Raw genomic sequence first — 17,324 nt, 5'->3', positions numbered from 1 at the left:
TATCTATCCAATTATTTTAAGAATATATATTTAATTAACATTTGGGGCATTTTGGTCATTGAAATAAAATTTACAAAATTAATCCATTATTTTAAAATCATACCAAACACCATGTTATTTATCCTACCATATTATTAATCCATATATCTCATTTTTTAATCACTCTAATTACTAATAATTTATTTATCTCATCACACGTACCAAACGGAGCCTTAGAGTCATATAACATAACACCTAAAAGGTTAATGTAGTTATAGGTAGTGTTTTGTTTTGTTATTGGTATATGTTTCCTGAAAATATGTTTTTGAATTGTAAAATGTATCATATATATAGTAACTTAGTCTTTTGAGGAGTGATGAAAAATTGGATCAAGATAAATAATTTTATGTGGCATGAGATTCATGCAGACACATTGAAATTTTTTTTATGTTAAATAATATTTGTGTGAATTTCTAGATATTATATTAAAATACGTATTATGTTTCTTGTGAAATCATCTCACAAATCTATATCAATGAGACGAATCGATCCGACTCATATATACACTATCAATGAGTTGGAGATTTGTCTCACATAGTTTTTGTATAATACAAAAGTCAGAAAATAATTTTATAATATTTTTATGTTAAAGATGATATAATCTTTTAAAAATTCAAAACATAGATACAAATAAAGAATTGTTGATAAGATGAAGGATGTTTTATGCAAATGTAAAATTACTTAATGATTACATTTGATGATAAATGATACTCCCGTATGTAATAAATGTGTCAATTTTGGTGGGTTTGGTCGGTTGAGTCGGGTTGAGCAATATTATTATTCAAAAATTGCTCAACTCGAACCCGAACCAACCCGAAAACTCTCAACCTCAACCCGAACCCGAATCAAACCGATTAGCCCGATTTTGAAATTTTTTTAAAAATAAAAGTAATTAAATTAAAAAAATAATATTTTAATTTAAACACATAATAACAAAATCTCCCTCATATATATGATTTAAATTTGAAATTTTAATTGTAGAAAAATAAAATATATTTACTAAATCAAATAAACAATTGTTTAAAAAATAAAAATGTTCAAACTAAATATTAAATTATGAAAATTTATGATATAAATATACAAAAAATATTTTTTCAGACATATATACAATATATAAAAATATAGGCAACAAAATTTTCGGGTCAACCCGAGTTGATCCGAATCGAACCCAACCCGATCATTTTTTCCGGATCAGCTATCGGGTCCAACCCGATCTGACCCGAAACCGAAAACCCTAAAGCCTAAACCCAAACTTGATTTTTTTCGGGTTGAACCATGTCGGATTGATATATCGTATCTAATTTTGACACCCTTTTCGTATTATATAAAGTAAAAACATCCAAATATATAAATGAAGTGAAAACATATTTAACTTTTAAAAATTAAAAAAAAGTTTGGACACAAAAACCCGAAAAAAGTTTTGGAATTAATAAATATAAAAATTTCAAGCTTAGTTGCTGAGTAGTTATTCTTAGAACATATTATTTTTATAATATAATCAAACTCTTGATAACTGATCAAATATTCACATACTTCACCAACCTTACATCTTTTAATTTTGTAATTAAACTTAATTTATCATATTCTAATACCACCCAATAATTTACAAGATTAATGTACGTTGGGTGCAATAATTGTCCTTACTTGATAGACCGATTGAATCGTGGTGCTTGAGCTGTTGTACAATTTAAAATATTTGAGTTCCATCATTACCACTAGCTATAGCTTTTGGTAAAGCGACAAGCACTCGATCCTACAGTAATAATGGAATTAATAATAATTATTATTATTATTACCGTTACTTATTTAACTCATAGGATGTAGATGTTCATTAATTACCCAAAAATAAATTTTAGGTAATCAAATTATAATTATCTAAAAGGAAATAATTAATGCTTGTAAATTGTTGTTTGATTTATCTTTAAAAAAATATGTTGTTTGATTTTCATTTTTTTTAGAAAAAGTAATGATGATAATTGTTGCTCATTCGACTAAGAAGACGTCAATATCATCAGTACGACGCACAAAGCAACCAATGACGGATCGAAAACACATTGAGATTATATAAACATTTTCGAATCAATCAATGAAGCGATGGAGGGGACACCAACCAATCGCTTTCTAATGGGTTCCAAATAATATCTATATATATATATATATATATATATATTATGTTTATACTGTGAATATACAATTTCGATAGATCCGTCGTATTTAATAAATAAGTGTCATCTCATCGATGAATACATGAATGAATATGATTGTTGGATATTATATCAATATTATATATATTTAATCAGTACCTATAAACTCTTTAAAACGGTTTATTGGAAACTGTTTCTTGAAAATCTTTGATTAGAAATTTTAATTATTAAAATAAGTTTCTATTCAAAAAAAAAAATATTAAAATAAGTTGCCCGGCATCTTATAAGAAGTTGTGGATATTAGTTTCAAAGTTTAGGTGAATTGGACAATTATGGAATCAACAATTGCATACTTAATTGCGGAATTATGTAAAGGTGAAAATATTCCCCTCAAATGGCTGGTAGAGATATATGTCAAAAGAGAGAAAAGTGGAGTAGATTGCCTAAATTTGGCTTCTGATTTTTACCAGACAGTATAAGTATATTCGAGTCGTATAATATGAGATCTAGTGAAATTCTCGTTTGAAGTGGCTACGAGTGAGAGAGTGTCTCGCATTGTTTTAAAGAAATACTCTGACGTTTAAGTCGAGATCTATTATTAAAGAAATATAGGAACGATAATATTTTGTTGTTTGTCGATGCCTTTGTTTTCTTCAGATTCTTGGACGGTTCTCTCACTCCCTCGCTACTCCATGATTTTGTCCATTATCTCTATCCGATCTCTTCCAATGTGAACGTCGTTTGATTTATTCAAACCAATTTTGAATTGTTGAGTTTATATGATCTTCTCGCTTCTTTATTTTATTTGGACTGGGCCAAGTTTAATTGATCAATTTTTTATGTGCAAAGAAATGCGCCCCCACAAACATTTGCACCATTGGGTCAAAATGTCTGTATATTAATATCGATTAAGCCTATTCAACCCAAGTCTGCTCTCATCAGAGATTGGATGCTGAACTTTGGCAGAAATATCAAATTTAAAACTTCAACGGCTTTTGTTAGGATTTGTATTTGATTTTATTTGCTCTATTTTCAGTCATGTCAAACCCTTATAAGCATACAAATATTAGGGATTCCCCTCCCTATTTTCTTTCTCGATACGAGGGAATCATTAAAAAATATTTTGCCACGATTATTCCATTAACCAAACTTGTTGGCCTAAAAGGACGAACAACAATTGAATGAGTGTTTTATGTTCGTGGGTTTTTGTTTGGCTTGACAGTTCGTGCTCGATTGGGGATTGGCATGCCATGTGTTGGAAAAAATCTCCACTTAGATGTCACCATACCGCATATCTCATAGTATTATCACTTCAATATTTTATCACTTTTATTTACACTACTCCTTGAACCTCTTTTTGTGTACTCCACTGACAACCAACTGATTCAAGCTATGGATTGGCCGAACTCGCCGTTTCATCACTGGCTCTCTTGTTCAATGATGAACGTGCATATGACCAGAATTGGCAGCCAAGAAGCAAATCTAATATCTTCTTCCTATGTTTCATTTCACTTGGGTCACACTCCCATTCTCAAACAACCATTTGCATGCATTACACTTTAGCCAGACCCATTTCCTGTATACGAGTGCATTAGATTTGCTTTATTTATTTTGTCCAGGGAAGTATTGTGGAGTGTTGTTGTTGGCTTGGGATTCGATGATGGAGATGTGATTTCAGTTGTGTTGGAATTAAAGTAAAACTCTCTTTTCGTTTCATAAATTCATAAAGCTAACTTTTAACTCCTTACTGTTCTTTATTTTCTTCAATTCAGTGTGTGTTTACTTTCATCAATCCAACTCCTTGTCCGCAAAATCTGTATCTATGCATATGCCAGCTTCTCTGGATAGCTCGTAAGCCCAACCCATGCTTCATCACTACACAAACAAACTTTATTGACAAAAGTGATCATCCGGCCTACTTTACACAAATTTTTTCATAATTATCTATGCAATAAAAAGAATATCATGTACAAAAGTCGCCATGAAACCTGCTTTAATATCCAACCAGAGAACTTAATATATACAATAGTGGTTCTAATAGTCTACTCGAAGCAGATAATTTCAAATAACATTCAAATGTATTTCTCTTTGTCCTTCTCATATTCCTTTTGGAATTGACCACATAGGCTTTAACTCTCCACTATCATCATCTTCTGCTATACGGGGTGTGTCACGTCTCGGTGGGTTGAGAAATTGACAGCCCAACTTACTTATTTTATATGATGGGTACATTGACCCGACAAGTCTAGCCTATTTCGATATCTCTATTTTGCAAGATGAATGTAATTATCATCCTTTATAAATCTTTGTTTCTTGCAATCATAGCCAATTTTAGTAGCTTTTTCAATAATCTATTACTGTTTATTAAGAATCTTTATAAATATAACAAAGATAAAAATAGCGTCGAGACCTGATATTTCATTTTTTCTTTTTCGTTATTTGACATTACATTTAGCCCCTCTGTTTTTTTTTTTTTTTTTAAATTCATTATTTTAAATTACAATTTAGTCTATCATTAATTTTACAATATGACTACATTTATATATAATAATATCAAATTGCATTATGATCTTTCATTTTTTTTTACCATTACGATATTATCTTATTTGAATAAATCGAATTAATCATAAAAAATATGTAAAAACACACTGCGCGTTGCTATAAATCACACAACCTTAAATTCTACTAATTATCACAACCTTAAATTCTACTAATTATCACAGGACAATGCAATTGCAAGCAAATCCGACCAATTCGAAAAATGTGCCTCCATGTGTTTCTTTTTCAACTGGCAGCGTGTGCCTGTGAAATCGACACAAAAACAATAAGTTCTTCAATTTTACACAATGTCGTAAATGACGGAAGGTAGTGGCAGGGGTGGTCGGTGATCGCTTACCGTCTCGGCCGCCTAGGCGGTGCTCAGGCGGTGCCTAGACGGTTCAATTTTTTAAGTAATTTTTTAATAGATAATCATTATAATCATGCAATATAATCACAAATAATCATCATTTTTTTAATATAAGATTTGTAATTAAATAATTTTTAAACATAAAGAAGCTTCATACAATATAATATTATCTAGATAATGTGCAAATAAATACATAAACTCCTCATCAGATGCTTTATGACATCTTCAACTTGTTCTATAATACTCGTAATAAGATGTTTCATCATATACACTCCTCATTTAATTAGCCTATTATACAACTTGCATGTGATCCAATCCATTTTCTCTATATTATATAACACCTCATATTCTCAAACAATATCATTAGAATTTGACTTAAATTCCAACTCCGGTTGTTAACATTTTTATGTCATTAATCTTCAACAATAAATCAATAATAAGAGGAGAAAAAAAATTTGATTTTTAAAATCAAAAAATCTGAAATATTATAAAAAAAAATATGTTAAATAATAATATATAATGTCGAACCTAAAACTTTTTGTTGCCGGCGGTGGCAGACAATTTGTGTAATAGACTTAGTGGTTGATAGTGAGGAGGAGTGAGAACCAAAAGCTAAAAACAAGAAAATGGGGTGCGAGTTAAATAACTAGGATTTTGAGTTTTAAAATTAGTTTACTTTGACTAGTTTTTTAAAAATCAGTGACTACAACTTTAAAATGTTGACTACCTAACATGGACCGCCTGCTCGCCTCCACCACCCTCGACCGCCTGCCCACAGCCTTCGACCACCTGTCCACCGCCGTATATCTTGGACTGCCTAAAACAACAGCCTCATGCGTAGGCGGGGCGGTCGATTGCCGCCTACCGTCGAGGCCTAGGCACCGTCTAGACGACCACCTCGACCGCCATTCAGAACACTGATTTTACACTAAGGATTTGTTTCTACAGTTATTACTTAATTCACTATATATATATGGGCTAATTTGGATATAAACAATATTATATTATATATATAAAATTTATACGTTTTTAGTAAGAGATACAAGCAAGTGAAAACGAGTATTATTTATTTATAAAAAAGAAGCCAAAGTTATACCCAGAAATCCACATTTTCTTGCACTTCAAACTATTTCAAGCTCTTCTCTAAAAGTGCTTCTCCATCAAATCAAAGCACTATAAAGTGTCCCATATATCGACTAAAATGTTTATCATCATTGTCTCCTTTAGTTATTATCGTCTCCTTAGTGAATCTGTTAACTTCGAAGACCAATATACAAACCTGGTGAACTTGCGACTGCAATGTTATGCACATGCAATGATGCGAAACAAATAATAAAGAACTTGATTGTACATGGTACTCGAGATTCATGCATACCAGAGCACTGAAGATCAACTGTCATAATGACACGATGAATCCACTTGAGAGTGAAAAATTGTTTGGATACACAGTACTGTGTTAATCTCTGTTCAGACTAGTTTACACAGTTTCTAACGATTTCAAAAGCGTGAATTTCTAGCATGCTTAGCCTAACACTGGATTCTACACACACTGTTTGTGAAGGCCAGGCCAAGAATTTAAGAAAGGTATTGACGACCGCGGACAAGTTTAACAGCAGGATGGTGCATCAGATGCTAGGCGAAATAGACTTTATATCACCAAATCGTAGATTATCTTTGAATCAGGTAATATTAGCTCATGTGGGGACTACAAGGCCTCAATAAATCCATGCAACCAGTAGAAATAGTCAGAAATCTCTACTTTGAGAAGCTAAAACTGTTATTGGATGCAGCATATCCATGGAGACAAACACTTAAACCGAGCAAACTAGATAAAAAACCATTATGGTTCAAGACATGAGAGCAGTTTCTGTACATGAATAAATACCCTTAAACGGAAAGTATTACTAGGAATTACACAACATTGAAATAATATATATAAGTTGTCCAACTGAAGTTCAGTAATACTTTCCGGATCATACAAGATGAAAGAGACATGAGCCGAAAACATAGATAATTTCATATCCTGATCTCCCGCACTACGGTAAACCAAACACAAACTGCACATCACAAAGTTTCTGCAAGGACATTTCTTCCTAAAAAATGATAGATCTAGGAAATTACATTGAAGCAGATGAAAACCATGAGTGATATTAGATCAAGAACAATCGTCAATCTTAAATTTTCAACTATCCATGAACTTTGTCCCTGTGAGTATTAGAACAGTTGATTCTTCCAAATTTCGGGTGGGACAAATTTGCTTTCCCTCGGAAAAGAGGTGTGGAACGCAATACGTATACTGCTCATAACGGGAAGTATTGACGAATTTTCTACATACTAAGGAAAAGTAATCAAACAGAAATTATAATGGCAACGGAAATTATAAAAAGTCTATTTTTCACAAGAAAAAGTGTTACAAAAGAATAACCATATATCACCTACAAAAATGTGAAGTTCGTCAGGGCACTCTAACCCAGGTTGCTCGCTCGTCCACAATGGTCCAAATCATCCTGAACGGTGTAAACTTATAATTATCAGCAAATTAAGGGAGCATACCAGATTTTGAAAAAAATCAACAATGCAAAACAACATTTTATCATACCAGAATATTGATAAAGCAAGAAGGACAACCAGATATCCGAGCTTGAACAATCTGATCTTCTTCTCCCAATGAAGTTGGTTGAAGATCTCAGTCACATCTACCAAGTGGCGCCGCTGAGAATATCTGATCATTAACCAAGAAATGATGGAAATTATGATTCCAAAAATCAAGGAAGACTTTACAAACTAGTACCCAAATCCATTACAAATAACAGACATTGAAGTCTCTTTGCCAAACACATGACAAGCAATCAGCTAATGGCTTCTGTAATCTCATTTCACTTCTGAGTAAATTTATGCCTCAGTTTAAAATCAAGTCAAATAGCTCTAATACTTTTTTCAAAGCATTTTTATCTTCCAGCACGAAACTGTTCAACTAATCAGAGTTCCAGTTATATACATATTTCAATGTGTTGACCAAACCATAACATAATTTGAAATACTAATCAATGCATCCCTACTAATCTTTCTATAACCAGGAATTCACTGTTGAAGTATTTATTGGATAGTTTCTCAGGTAGATCATTGATCAGTATGCCTTTAAAGTCATACTGTCATGGTACCATTGTTCCCTAATAGGAACCAGAGATCTATTGTGAATATACACAAGATTGTGGGATACACGTCATAGACATTGATTCTCGCATTTTTCTCAAATCTTTATTTATTTTTTTCACAGCGTTTATGATTAATGATTCTCTCCTTTTCATCAAACTTATGAAATTACATATTATGCTCAAATTGCATCATATAACTTTAACACTGTGATTCTCAAACTCAAGATTCTAGAATACTCACTGAAATCTAATTATTTTAGGGATAAATCTTTAAAATAATTTTCATTAATCAACACTTATCAAATTTATGTGAAGCAATTCACCTGAGTACTATCAAAAGAAAATATAACACTGATAAAGTGATAATTACATCTTTTTATGGGTAATAGTTAACTACAAAACAGAAGTATGCTGTCAGTCAAAACAAAATTCTTCTATGCAACATACTCACGTGGCAATATTCGGTGGGGATTGCATTTCTAATAAAAAGTTTTCCAACAGAAAACAAACGTTATCAGATTTTTCTAATGATCAGTTCTTGTAGGCAATAAACTCAAAAGAAGAACTTACAGTTTTATATTGTAATATAAATATGGAAGACAGAGCAAGAACATAATCCAATGTCCGGCGGTAAGATGGACAAAGCATAGAACTCCTTCAGCAATGAACTCAGGCCACACGACCCAATTTATTCTAGATGCTGAATCATATGGGTTGATATAATCAAACTCTAAATCGGCCAAGCACATTAGCTGCAATTTGAAAAATAATTCAGTTTTCATGTAAGCAGAGAAGAAGAGGGGGAGGCATCGTGAAAATGCAGAAGAAAGAGAGACAAATAAAATAAGGGATGCTATAAGAACATACTTCGGCATTTAGGTTCAACAAAAAAACAAGACATCCAATAATATGTTGAAAACTCATGGCATAACACCCACTTGACAACCGCGTACTGGATTAAAATCATTTACATTTTCATCGTATTCTGGTTATTTTCTAAACCAACGAGTATCATGGATAGTCGGCAACTCGGCATTTACAGAATACGTCTTACACTAAACACTTTCCATGATCTTCATTTTGATTTAACCCTTTCATTCCTCCTCAACCATTCATAAATATATTGATTCTTCTCGAGTGATCAGCGCACAGTTACTATCAATTTGTGAGCTCTCTCCTTACAGCACAGTTTTCAAAAATATAACTTAATCATCCACATAAACTAGAAAGAACAAGTAAATCAGTTTCAACTGTAAATTTGCACTTTCTTGCTCATACATGGAGATTTTATATTCCCAATTTCACCATGTATAAAAAAAAGTCAAAAGCTTCAAAGTCCTCAGCCCAACCCTGTCAACATAATTAAAGACATTTTCTCCTCCATTAATAGTCATCTTCCAACACCCAGAACAAAAAAGAAAACGAAAAATCCTTATTCTCATCAACAGAAAATCACTCCACAAACACATATTTAATTCAGCCCGTGATGTATAAGCACTAACTAAGAAAACCCATCAATTATTTTTTGAAAAATAACAAATAAACGAAACATCAACTAATCGGAATCAGAAGGTGGAGTAAATATCATGTGAAAACAGGCATATTGCCGGAATTAGAGAAAAATATCAGGCACTTTTTATGAAAATACCTGGTAAAGAATAAAGGCAAGAATAGTTATCAGTAAGAAAAAGGCCAATAACCATGCAAACAGATCCGCCATTGCCTCCACTCCAACTCCTCTCGCCGCTTTTTCGATTGTGCTTTCTCATGTTTTTGTCAGCGTCCGATACAATCTATACTATTTGCTGAATGATTAACGATTTTAAACGCAAATTAACGACTTTAAGCAATACTAGTCGTAATTATTTACTTTTGAAATAATAAATCAGCAAATTATCATACTCCATTACTTTTTATTTATTTATTTATTTATTACTATTATAATTATATAAAACAATAATTTCTCAAATTCATTGAGATATGTCACAAAATTGATTCATAAAACCATAAATTTTTGTGTGTGTTTTTTAAAGCATGAGTAGTTTTAATTTTAAAATAATTCAAATCCTAAATTGATCCAAACCATAAAGTAAGTTTGGTTAGTCTTTATTTGCTAAATCCTAACTAAAGATAATCTATCGTATAAAAATATCAAGAAAAAAATTTACGTGAGTCGGTCTCACGGCTCGTATTTTGTGAGATTGATATCTTATTTGAGTCATTCATAAAAAAATATTACTTTTTATGTTAAGATTATTATTTTTTATTGTGAATATCGGTAGGGTTAATCTGTGTCATAGACAAAGATACGTGAGACCGTCTCACAAGAAATCTACTAAAAAATTAATATATTATATTATAAATTTTTTAAATTATAAGATTTTATATCACAAAATTTTGTATTTAATATATATTAAGATTTGATAAATAAAATTTTGTATTGATTACTCGTTAAATACATGAATAAATCTTTAGCCCAAATGAATAATTACTCTGTTGGTGATTTTTCTTGAGGGGAAAGACAGCTGAAATCCATCAATTGAACAATTCTTCCTGTTCTCCGTTGTAAGCAAGATGACCAAACAGCAAGCAAATTGGTCTCCGTACGACAACAATGGCGGGTATACACGCAAAAACCCTAGTCCATATCTCCGATTCGGTTCTGAACGCTAACTATTTGTTTTTATGCGCAGGACATGCGTTGCCATAGCTGGAGCTGATTACTGTGTGGTTGCGGCCGACACTCGGATGTCCACTGGCTACAGCATTCTTACTCGCGATTACTCCAAGATTATTCAGCTGTAAAGACTTCCTCTTTTACTCGATAATTTCGTTTTTGAGATTTCTGGAGTTTCATGTCTTTGTCTCTAAAATTTCTGGGATACAAGTATGATCCATCTGCCCGTTGCGTTCCTGGATTCGCCCCTAGGAATAACATGCGTGGATGGAAGTTTAGGCAGGGAACTGGGAGAGGAATAAGCGTTAAGCGGTTTAAATTTGATGATTCAGTCTTTTTTTAGCGGCAGAAGGTCACTTGATTCCTGGTCTAATGTTTCTTGAATTTTACAAGTTTACTTAAGGGAGTGTTTGCTATCACTGAGACACTGACATAAGTGAGAATCTTGGCTTTTGGTTAAAGAAACAGTTCGTGTTTTTCTCAAGTCCCTGTCTTAGTTTCTGCTTCATTTAATTAAATCCAGACGTCGGTCGAATGCTGATTCTAGCAAAATTTTAATATTAGAATAACTTATTTATCAAAATCTACCCATTTTTTCCCCAATTTATTCATAATCTAAAAATTTAATCACTTCTTTACAAGCAACAAAAGTTTTGTATTCATCCAGAGATTTAATGGAGTCTATTCATTCTAGATATTCGACGACATCTGCAAATAAGCTTTTCCAGAGTTTTTAAAAATCCGGTGATGTTTAAATTTGACTTTCTAAAACTTTATGCAAATCTAGAGGTACCTAGAATTTTAATGATTTTCAATGACTTGTGAATTATTGAAGTACACACCTTGAAATCCAGAGCTTAACTATAAACAATAAAAAATTCTCTTCAGTTCACTCTAAAGATTCGGATAGATTTTTAATTGGAATATCCCGATAACCAATATAAATCTTCTATTTTCCATCTCTAAAGATGTCTTTATATCCACGACGATTGCAAATCTTTGTGAAGGTATTTTTGAAGCTTTTATGGATGTATTTTTATTGATAATCTCTTGCTATAGTATATTGTGGTGGATCTATTTACTATAATCACCAAATAAGTCTGTTACATCTTCAAAAATCAGAAGTGTCTTCCAATTTCAATTATTACGGATTTCGTGTTGTTTAATATGATATAATATAATAATTAAAAATTTTGAGTTATTTAATAATTTTAAAGCTTCTAATTGTTTACTATATTAAAAAATCGTAACTTTTTTGGAGGTTTCATTTATCTTAAACCTCCAAGATTATTGCAATTCAAAAAAGTTGATGATTTTAATACAAGGAATTGAAAGAAGTATTTTTTGTCCAGTTATATTAGTACTCAAAATTAATTTGATAGTCATGATGTTGATTCAAATAAAATTCTGTCCAAGTAAAGAGAAGATGAATGGTTATGTGTGTGTGTATGTGTGTCTCTCTCTATATATATGTTTGGCAAATGCCAAAAGGTTTATACTTGTGTATTATTATTACATTTTTTTCCCCATTTTATGCATACTCAAGTAATACTATTGATGATAGATTTACAAGCAAAATATAATATGTTGACAATTGAGAAAATCAATGAATTGCTAAAACTTATTTTGATGCTGACATGAGATGATGATGTGTTGGGAATGAGTATTGAACAAACGAAACTGTAGAAAAAAATAGACTCCCTACTCTTAACACAATAAATGGGTGTCAAAAGACTATTACACGATATTGAAGCCATTTGAAATAGTTCAAACAATGATACCACAACTATCGTAAGCTTAGAATAAAATATGAGATACATGAACATTCACAAAGAGATTTGCGAAAAATAGATTAGTCCTATGACTACTATTACATGTTCAAAATTGTAACAAACTTTGTTTGAATAACAGGTAGTCTCGCACTGCATAATTTCACCCATATTCCCGTTTACTCTGGAAGAATATCATTTGAACAAACATTGTGATTATTGGATTAATTTAGCAATAACATAACAAAAGTACTATAAAAGTCTCTTTCAATTACTTATAAGAAACTCTTTTAATTGTGTTAATTTATTGGAGGTAAATGCTGCAGGAAAAAATCATAAAAATGAATCCTCCAAAATAGTTTTGTAGAAAACAATTGGAAGGTTTTAAAATATCAAATAACGCATGCTTTTTAATGATTATATTAAACAACATGAAATTTGTAGTAATTGCAATTGGAAAAACTTCTTATTTTTTACTACATGACTGATTGTCAATATATTTATAGAAGCTTAAAAAAACCTCACCAGAGATTTGCAGCCGTGAGCTTTTTTTTTTTTTGAGAAAGAGATTTGCAGCCCTGTGTTTTTTTTTTTTTGAGAAAGAGATTGCCGCAGTCGTGTATACATAGAGTCATCTTTTGAGATGGAAAGCGAGGATTTATATGAGCCACCGGAGTATTTCAATTAAAAGTATATTCAAATCTTTAGAGTCAATGAACGAGAATTTTTTTATGGTTGTGCTTTGGGCTTCAAGGTTTGCACATAAAGAATTCCACGGATCATTGAAAATGTGTTGAAATTTTAGATACCTCTGGATTTTCATAGAGTTTTAAAAAGTCGAAGTTTGAATTTCATCACTTTTCAAAACTCTAGGAAAGGTTAGTTTGGATACCACCAGACTTGTGTAAAATATATAAAAATTAGATCGAATGACTTCATACTTTTTAAGTCTTTGAAAGTAATTAAAATCTGAATAAAGTATATAAAGTTTTAGATTGAATGATTCCATACTTTTAAAATCTATAAAAGTAATTAAAATTTGAATACACCCGTGCTAAAAAACTCACATACTATAGAGATTCCATATAGGACCTTGCTCAAATGTGTATACAAGACCTATAATTAATTGAATCTTGTTTGAACTTCAGTTGAATGCAGTCCCACCGTTATTTGGCTATTGGTTCCAGTTCAAGTTTTGTTGTCGGAGTTCATATAAATGATGGGTGATATTAAACATAACTGGAAGATCCGTGGAGTTACCTGGTTACAAAACCTTGAAAAATTCATCACTTCGGTCAATCCAAATCCAAATGCATTGTTTTTAACTTCTCGTATAAAAACTAAATAAGTTTCATGGTTGTATTCAGTTCATTTGCTTAAAATTGTTTAAGATGGTATGCCTGATCTCTACCTCAATAGGATTTCTCTTTTTATCGGACACATTGAATCATGGAATCGCCATAGGGAGAATTCAATAATTCCGTTTGAGGACTTGTGTCACCCATTCTGGGAATTCATAAAAGCTCTTTTCAAGCATTAGTATATTTTATCAACACACGGCTTTCACATATGCATGCCTGTTTTTTCAAAATTTCCAGTTTTGCCATCCAGATTGTATTTTTTTGTATAGTTTTTAATAACATATACCTGCGTTTATCTAATAACATAGAGCGGACAAATCAGTGATGGCCTCTTCAGGTTTCCAGGCTGATGTACGAGCTCTGCAAAAAGTCTTGGCTGCTAGGCACCTGGTGAGTTGTTGAATCATTTTAAATCGAGCTTGTGGTTTGACTTTTTCGATATTCTCCTTTAAGTATTTGTGTGTGTGTCAAGGTAGGAGCAGACACATGATGGCGTTAGGTGGTATATATTTTTGGAACTGATACTATGTAGAGTTTATGCTTTTTGACTTGTAGATCTATCAGCACCAACACAACAAGCAAATGAGCTGTCCTGCAATGGCTCAGCTGCTTTCTAATACCCTTTACTACAAACGTTTTTTTCCGTACTACTCTTTCAATGTTTTGGGTGGCCTTGACAGTGAAGGTAAGATCTTGATTCTCGACTACTCAGTTGGGTATTTGGTCAAAATGTTCCACTGAGTCAATTTTTCTTCTCTATGATTTACCTGAATTCTGAAGGAAAGGGATGTGTCTTCACATATGATGCTGTTGGATCTTATGAAAGGGTGGGATACAGTTCCCAAGGTTCTGGTGCTACTCTCATCACTCCCTTTTTGGACAACCAACTGAAGTCTCCAAGCCCTCTCTTGTTACCTGCTAAGGCATGATCCGTACCATAGTTCATTTTGACAATACATTTTACTTTTAATTTTTATTATCTAAAAGTACGCGGGGAATACTGCAGGATGCAGTTACTCCACTGTCAGAGTCAGAAGCCATTGATTTGGTGAAAACTTGTTTTGCATCAGCAACAGAAAGGGATATATACACGGTATGTCTGTTATCTCCTTTGTTCAGTCCCTTGTGTTGGCCGTGTGATCTGTTGTCAATTTATTTCTTGTTTAACTGGGAGATTTCTCTCAACAATTATTTTTTTGTCCGTTATATTTTATAATATGAAGGCCTAAATGGATTGTTGTACTAGTCCAATCTCTTCAGTTGATTCTGGTTGTGTGGAACCAATTGTGCTGTGTTTGTTTTCTCTCACTTAATATCAGCAGTGGATTATATACTTGTAAATTTTCACTTGAGTTTTATGAAAAGTATGTCTATCCTTGCAAGTTAATTACTAGTGAGGGTAGAGCTGAAAGTCTTTATGGGGCTGGAGGATCATTTGGTTGTCAAATTTAGGAGAAATCATAATCTCATGATCAAGGAAAATTAGTGCTGTGATTGGGACTATGACAACAGCTATCATGCACAACTTTTTATCATGCTTGTTAAATTAAAACTATTGAAAACAATTGGAGGAATTTCTTATAGTTTTCATGTTTTGGTAGAATCGTGTTTCTTTGACTGAAGCTGTTTTAGTACATGATATGTCTATGGAAGTTGATAAATACTCGGTAACATAAAGTTGTCAACTTTTCTGAATTCTAAAACCTGATTTTATTGGAAAACAGATGCCAAAAGTTCAGCATACCATGTGCTAAATTATCATTTAAATCTGTTTCTGCACTTCAATTGAATTTATTGTAGTTTCATGTGATCTAGGAAATGAAAATTGTGAAGGTAGATAGTACATAGCATTTATAATTATTTCGAACTAAAAGCACACGGTTTTAGCAACTGTACGATATATGATATTATGCTTGAGTTCTGTAATTCTTCTGGTACGTTATAAACAAAGCCGTATGGTCTCTCTTTTAGCCGCTATCTTATGTCAAAATTCCACACCATCAACATCATCGCTGAATCATTTTTTATGGTTGAAATTTACGGCCTTAGAAGTATTCACACTGAACCCTTTCTTACGAAACTCTGGTTGGTTTCACAGGGAGACAAGCTGGAGATTACCGTTTTAAATGCTAGTGGACTGCGTCGTGAGTTCATGGAGCTCAGAAAAGATTAAACCCCCCGGTGGTTGCTCCTTTGTCTACTCAAAAGGCATGCCTTGTTTCTTTTTCTTTTCAAATATTTGAAATAGATCTGTTTGTATTTTACTTATCTTATAAATTCGTGCTTGCTAGTTTAATTTCAAAATGCACGTAGTGTGTCTTCAAATTTTGCCCGTTCATATCACCCTTCCCCATTCAATTAAATTAATCATAATTGGACAAAGAAATAAAATCCAGAGCTGGATTGCTACACGATTCCATAGATGTCAGCTCTCCTTCAAAGACTACCCGTATCCGAGCGAGTCACTAAAGTAGCTGATAACATTAGCTATTGTAATTAATTTCTTTTTTTCCGGAAAATTTCAGATTTGTATGTGGAAATGGGATCTAAATGGTTGGTAACCGAAGACGTTCCTGCATATAATGATGTAGTTCGTGTGGTGGTATGTTGTATCAATGTTTTTATAATCCGACTGGTGATTAAATCGACTGACTTACGGTCAAACCGAAAAATCGTTATTTTATAGAAAAAGATAATATAATATAGTAAATAATATATTTTAAATTATAAATATCTTAAATATGTATATAAAAATAATAAAAATAATATAATTATCTAAATTTAAAATATAAACAATATACATATAATCAAATATAATTATATATATATATATTAAAAATAAATAATATAAATAAGGTCTGATATTACCTAAAATAAATTTTTTCATAAAGTTCAAAATGAAAGTAATCATATATCTAATAAAAAAAATAAAAGTTTAGATTTTAAATATAAAAAAATTTAAAAATCGATTTTTTAAAAAAATTAAAATGTACGAATTGGTCGGTTTTGACCGGTTCCCGGTCGAACCAGTCGGTCTGGTCCGATCCGATTTTGAAAATATTGTGTTGTACTTATTTTCCATGTGTGGACCTTGAGTTTTATCTTGATCGTGCAAGACACACCAAACAATAGAAAGTGGTAGATAAAAAATTAATACACTTCTCAGGCATTCCAAGGTGCGCACGATCCAATACATAATACTGATTTAATCAGTTTTGATATTGTTTGTCTTGAAAATTTGCGGGCGTGTCAGACACGTATTCGTGCCGAA

General features: G+C 32.0%; 2 protein-coding genes across 6 annotated transcripts; one reads left to right on the top strand and one right to left on the bottom strand.

Moving 5' to 3' along the window:
• Window positions 1-7,259: 7,259 nt before the first annotated feature.
• LOC142531943 (protein cornichon homolog 4-like) lies at window positions 7,260-10,051 on the bottom strand. 5 transcript variants are annotated; one of them, XM_075638227.1, is made up of 5 exons: window positions 9,895-10,051; window positions 8,817-8,998; window positions 7,691-7,813; window positions 7,527-7,598; window positions 7,260-7,425 (listed from the first exon to the last, which is right to left on the bottom strand). In XM_075638227.1, the coding sequence occupies exons 1-4, from the start codon at window positions 9,964-9,966 to the stop codon at window positions 7,547-7,549; spliced, it is 429 nt and encodes a 142-aa protein (XP_075494342.1). In that variant the 5' UTR covers window positions 9,967-10,051; the 3' UTR covers window positions 7,260-7,425; window positions 7,527-7,546. The 5 variants fall into 5 exon arrangements, with proteins under 5 accessions (XP_075494342.1, XP_075494346.1, XP_075494343.1 ...); XM_075638231.1 differs by having other exon boundaries at window positions 7,260-7,387; XM_075638228.1 differs by having other exon boundaries at window positions 7,531-7,598.
• A 754-nt stretch (window positions 10,052-10,805) lies between these two features.
• On the top strand, window positions 10,806-16,360 carry LOC142531820 (proteasome subunit beta type-1). The gene is made up of 7 exons (XM_075638092.1): window positions 10,806-10,867; window positions 10,940-11,047; window positions 14,362-14,443; window positions 14,609-14,738; window positions 14,834-14,976; window positions 15,060-15,146; window positions 16,152-16,360. The coding sequence occupies exons 1-7, from the start codon at window positions 10,821-10,823 to the stop codon at window positions 16,224-16,226; spliced, it is 672 nt and encodes a 223-aa protein (XP_075494207.1). The 5' UTR covers window positions 10,806-10,820; the 3' UTR covers window positions 16,227-16,360.
• The last annotated feature ends 964 nt before the right edge of the window (window positions 16,361-17,324 follow it).

Source organism: Primulina tabacum, chromosome 17 (assembly GCF_025594145.1).
Source record: "Primulina tabacum isolate GXHZ01 chromosome 17, ASM2559414v2, whole genome shotgun sequence".
Taxonomy (NCBI): domain Eukaryota; kingdom Viridiplantae; phylum Streptophyta; class Magnoliopsida; order Lamiales; family Gesneriaceae; genus Primulina; species Primulina tabacum.
Note: the sequence above shows the minus strand (reverse complement) of the source record. Positions and strands in the feature narration are given on the sequence as shown.

Bases quoted from the DNA above. Each gene is read 5' to 3' on its own strand.
- LOC142531820 (XM_075638092.1), top strand. From the start codon at position 10,821: ATGACCAAACAGCAAGCAAATTGGTCTCCGTACGACAACAATGGCGG. The intron at 14,977-15,059 runs GCATGATCCGTA...GGAATACTGCAG, and splicing joins CTCTCTTGTTACCTGCTAAG to GATGCAGTTACTCCACTGTC. The intron at 15,147-16,151 runs GTATGTCTGTTA...TTGGTTTCACAG, and splicing joins CAGAAAGGGATATATACACG to GGAGACAAGCTGGAGATTAC.
- LOC142531943 (XM_075638226.1), bottom strand. From the start codon at position 9,966: ATGGCGGATCTGTTTGCATGGTTATTGGCCTTTTTCTTACTGATAACT. The intron at 7,814-8,816 runs GTAAGTTCTTCT...GTTAATGATCAG, and splicing joins TTATATTACAATATAAAACT to ATATTCTCAGCGGCGCCACT. The intron at 7,599-7,690 runs GTATGATAAAAT...TACACCGTTCAG, and splicing joins CTTGCTTTATCAATATTCTG to GATGATTTGGACCATTGTGG.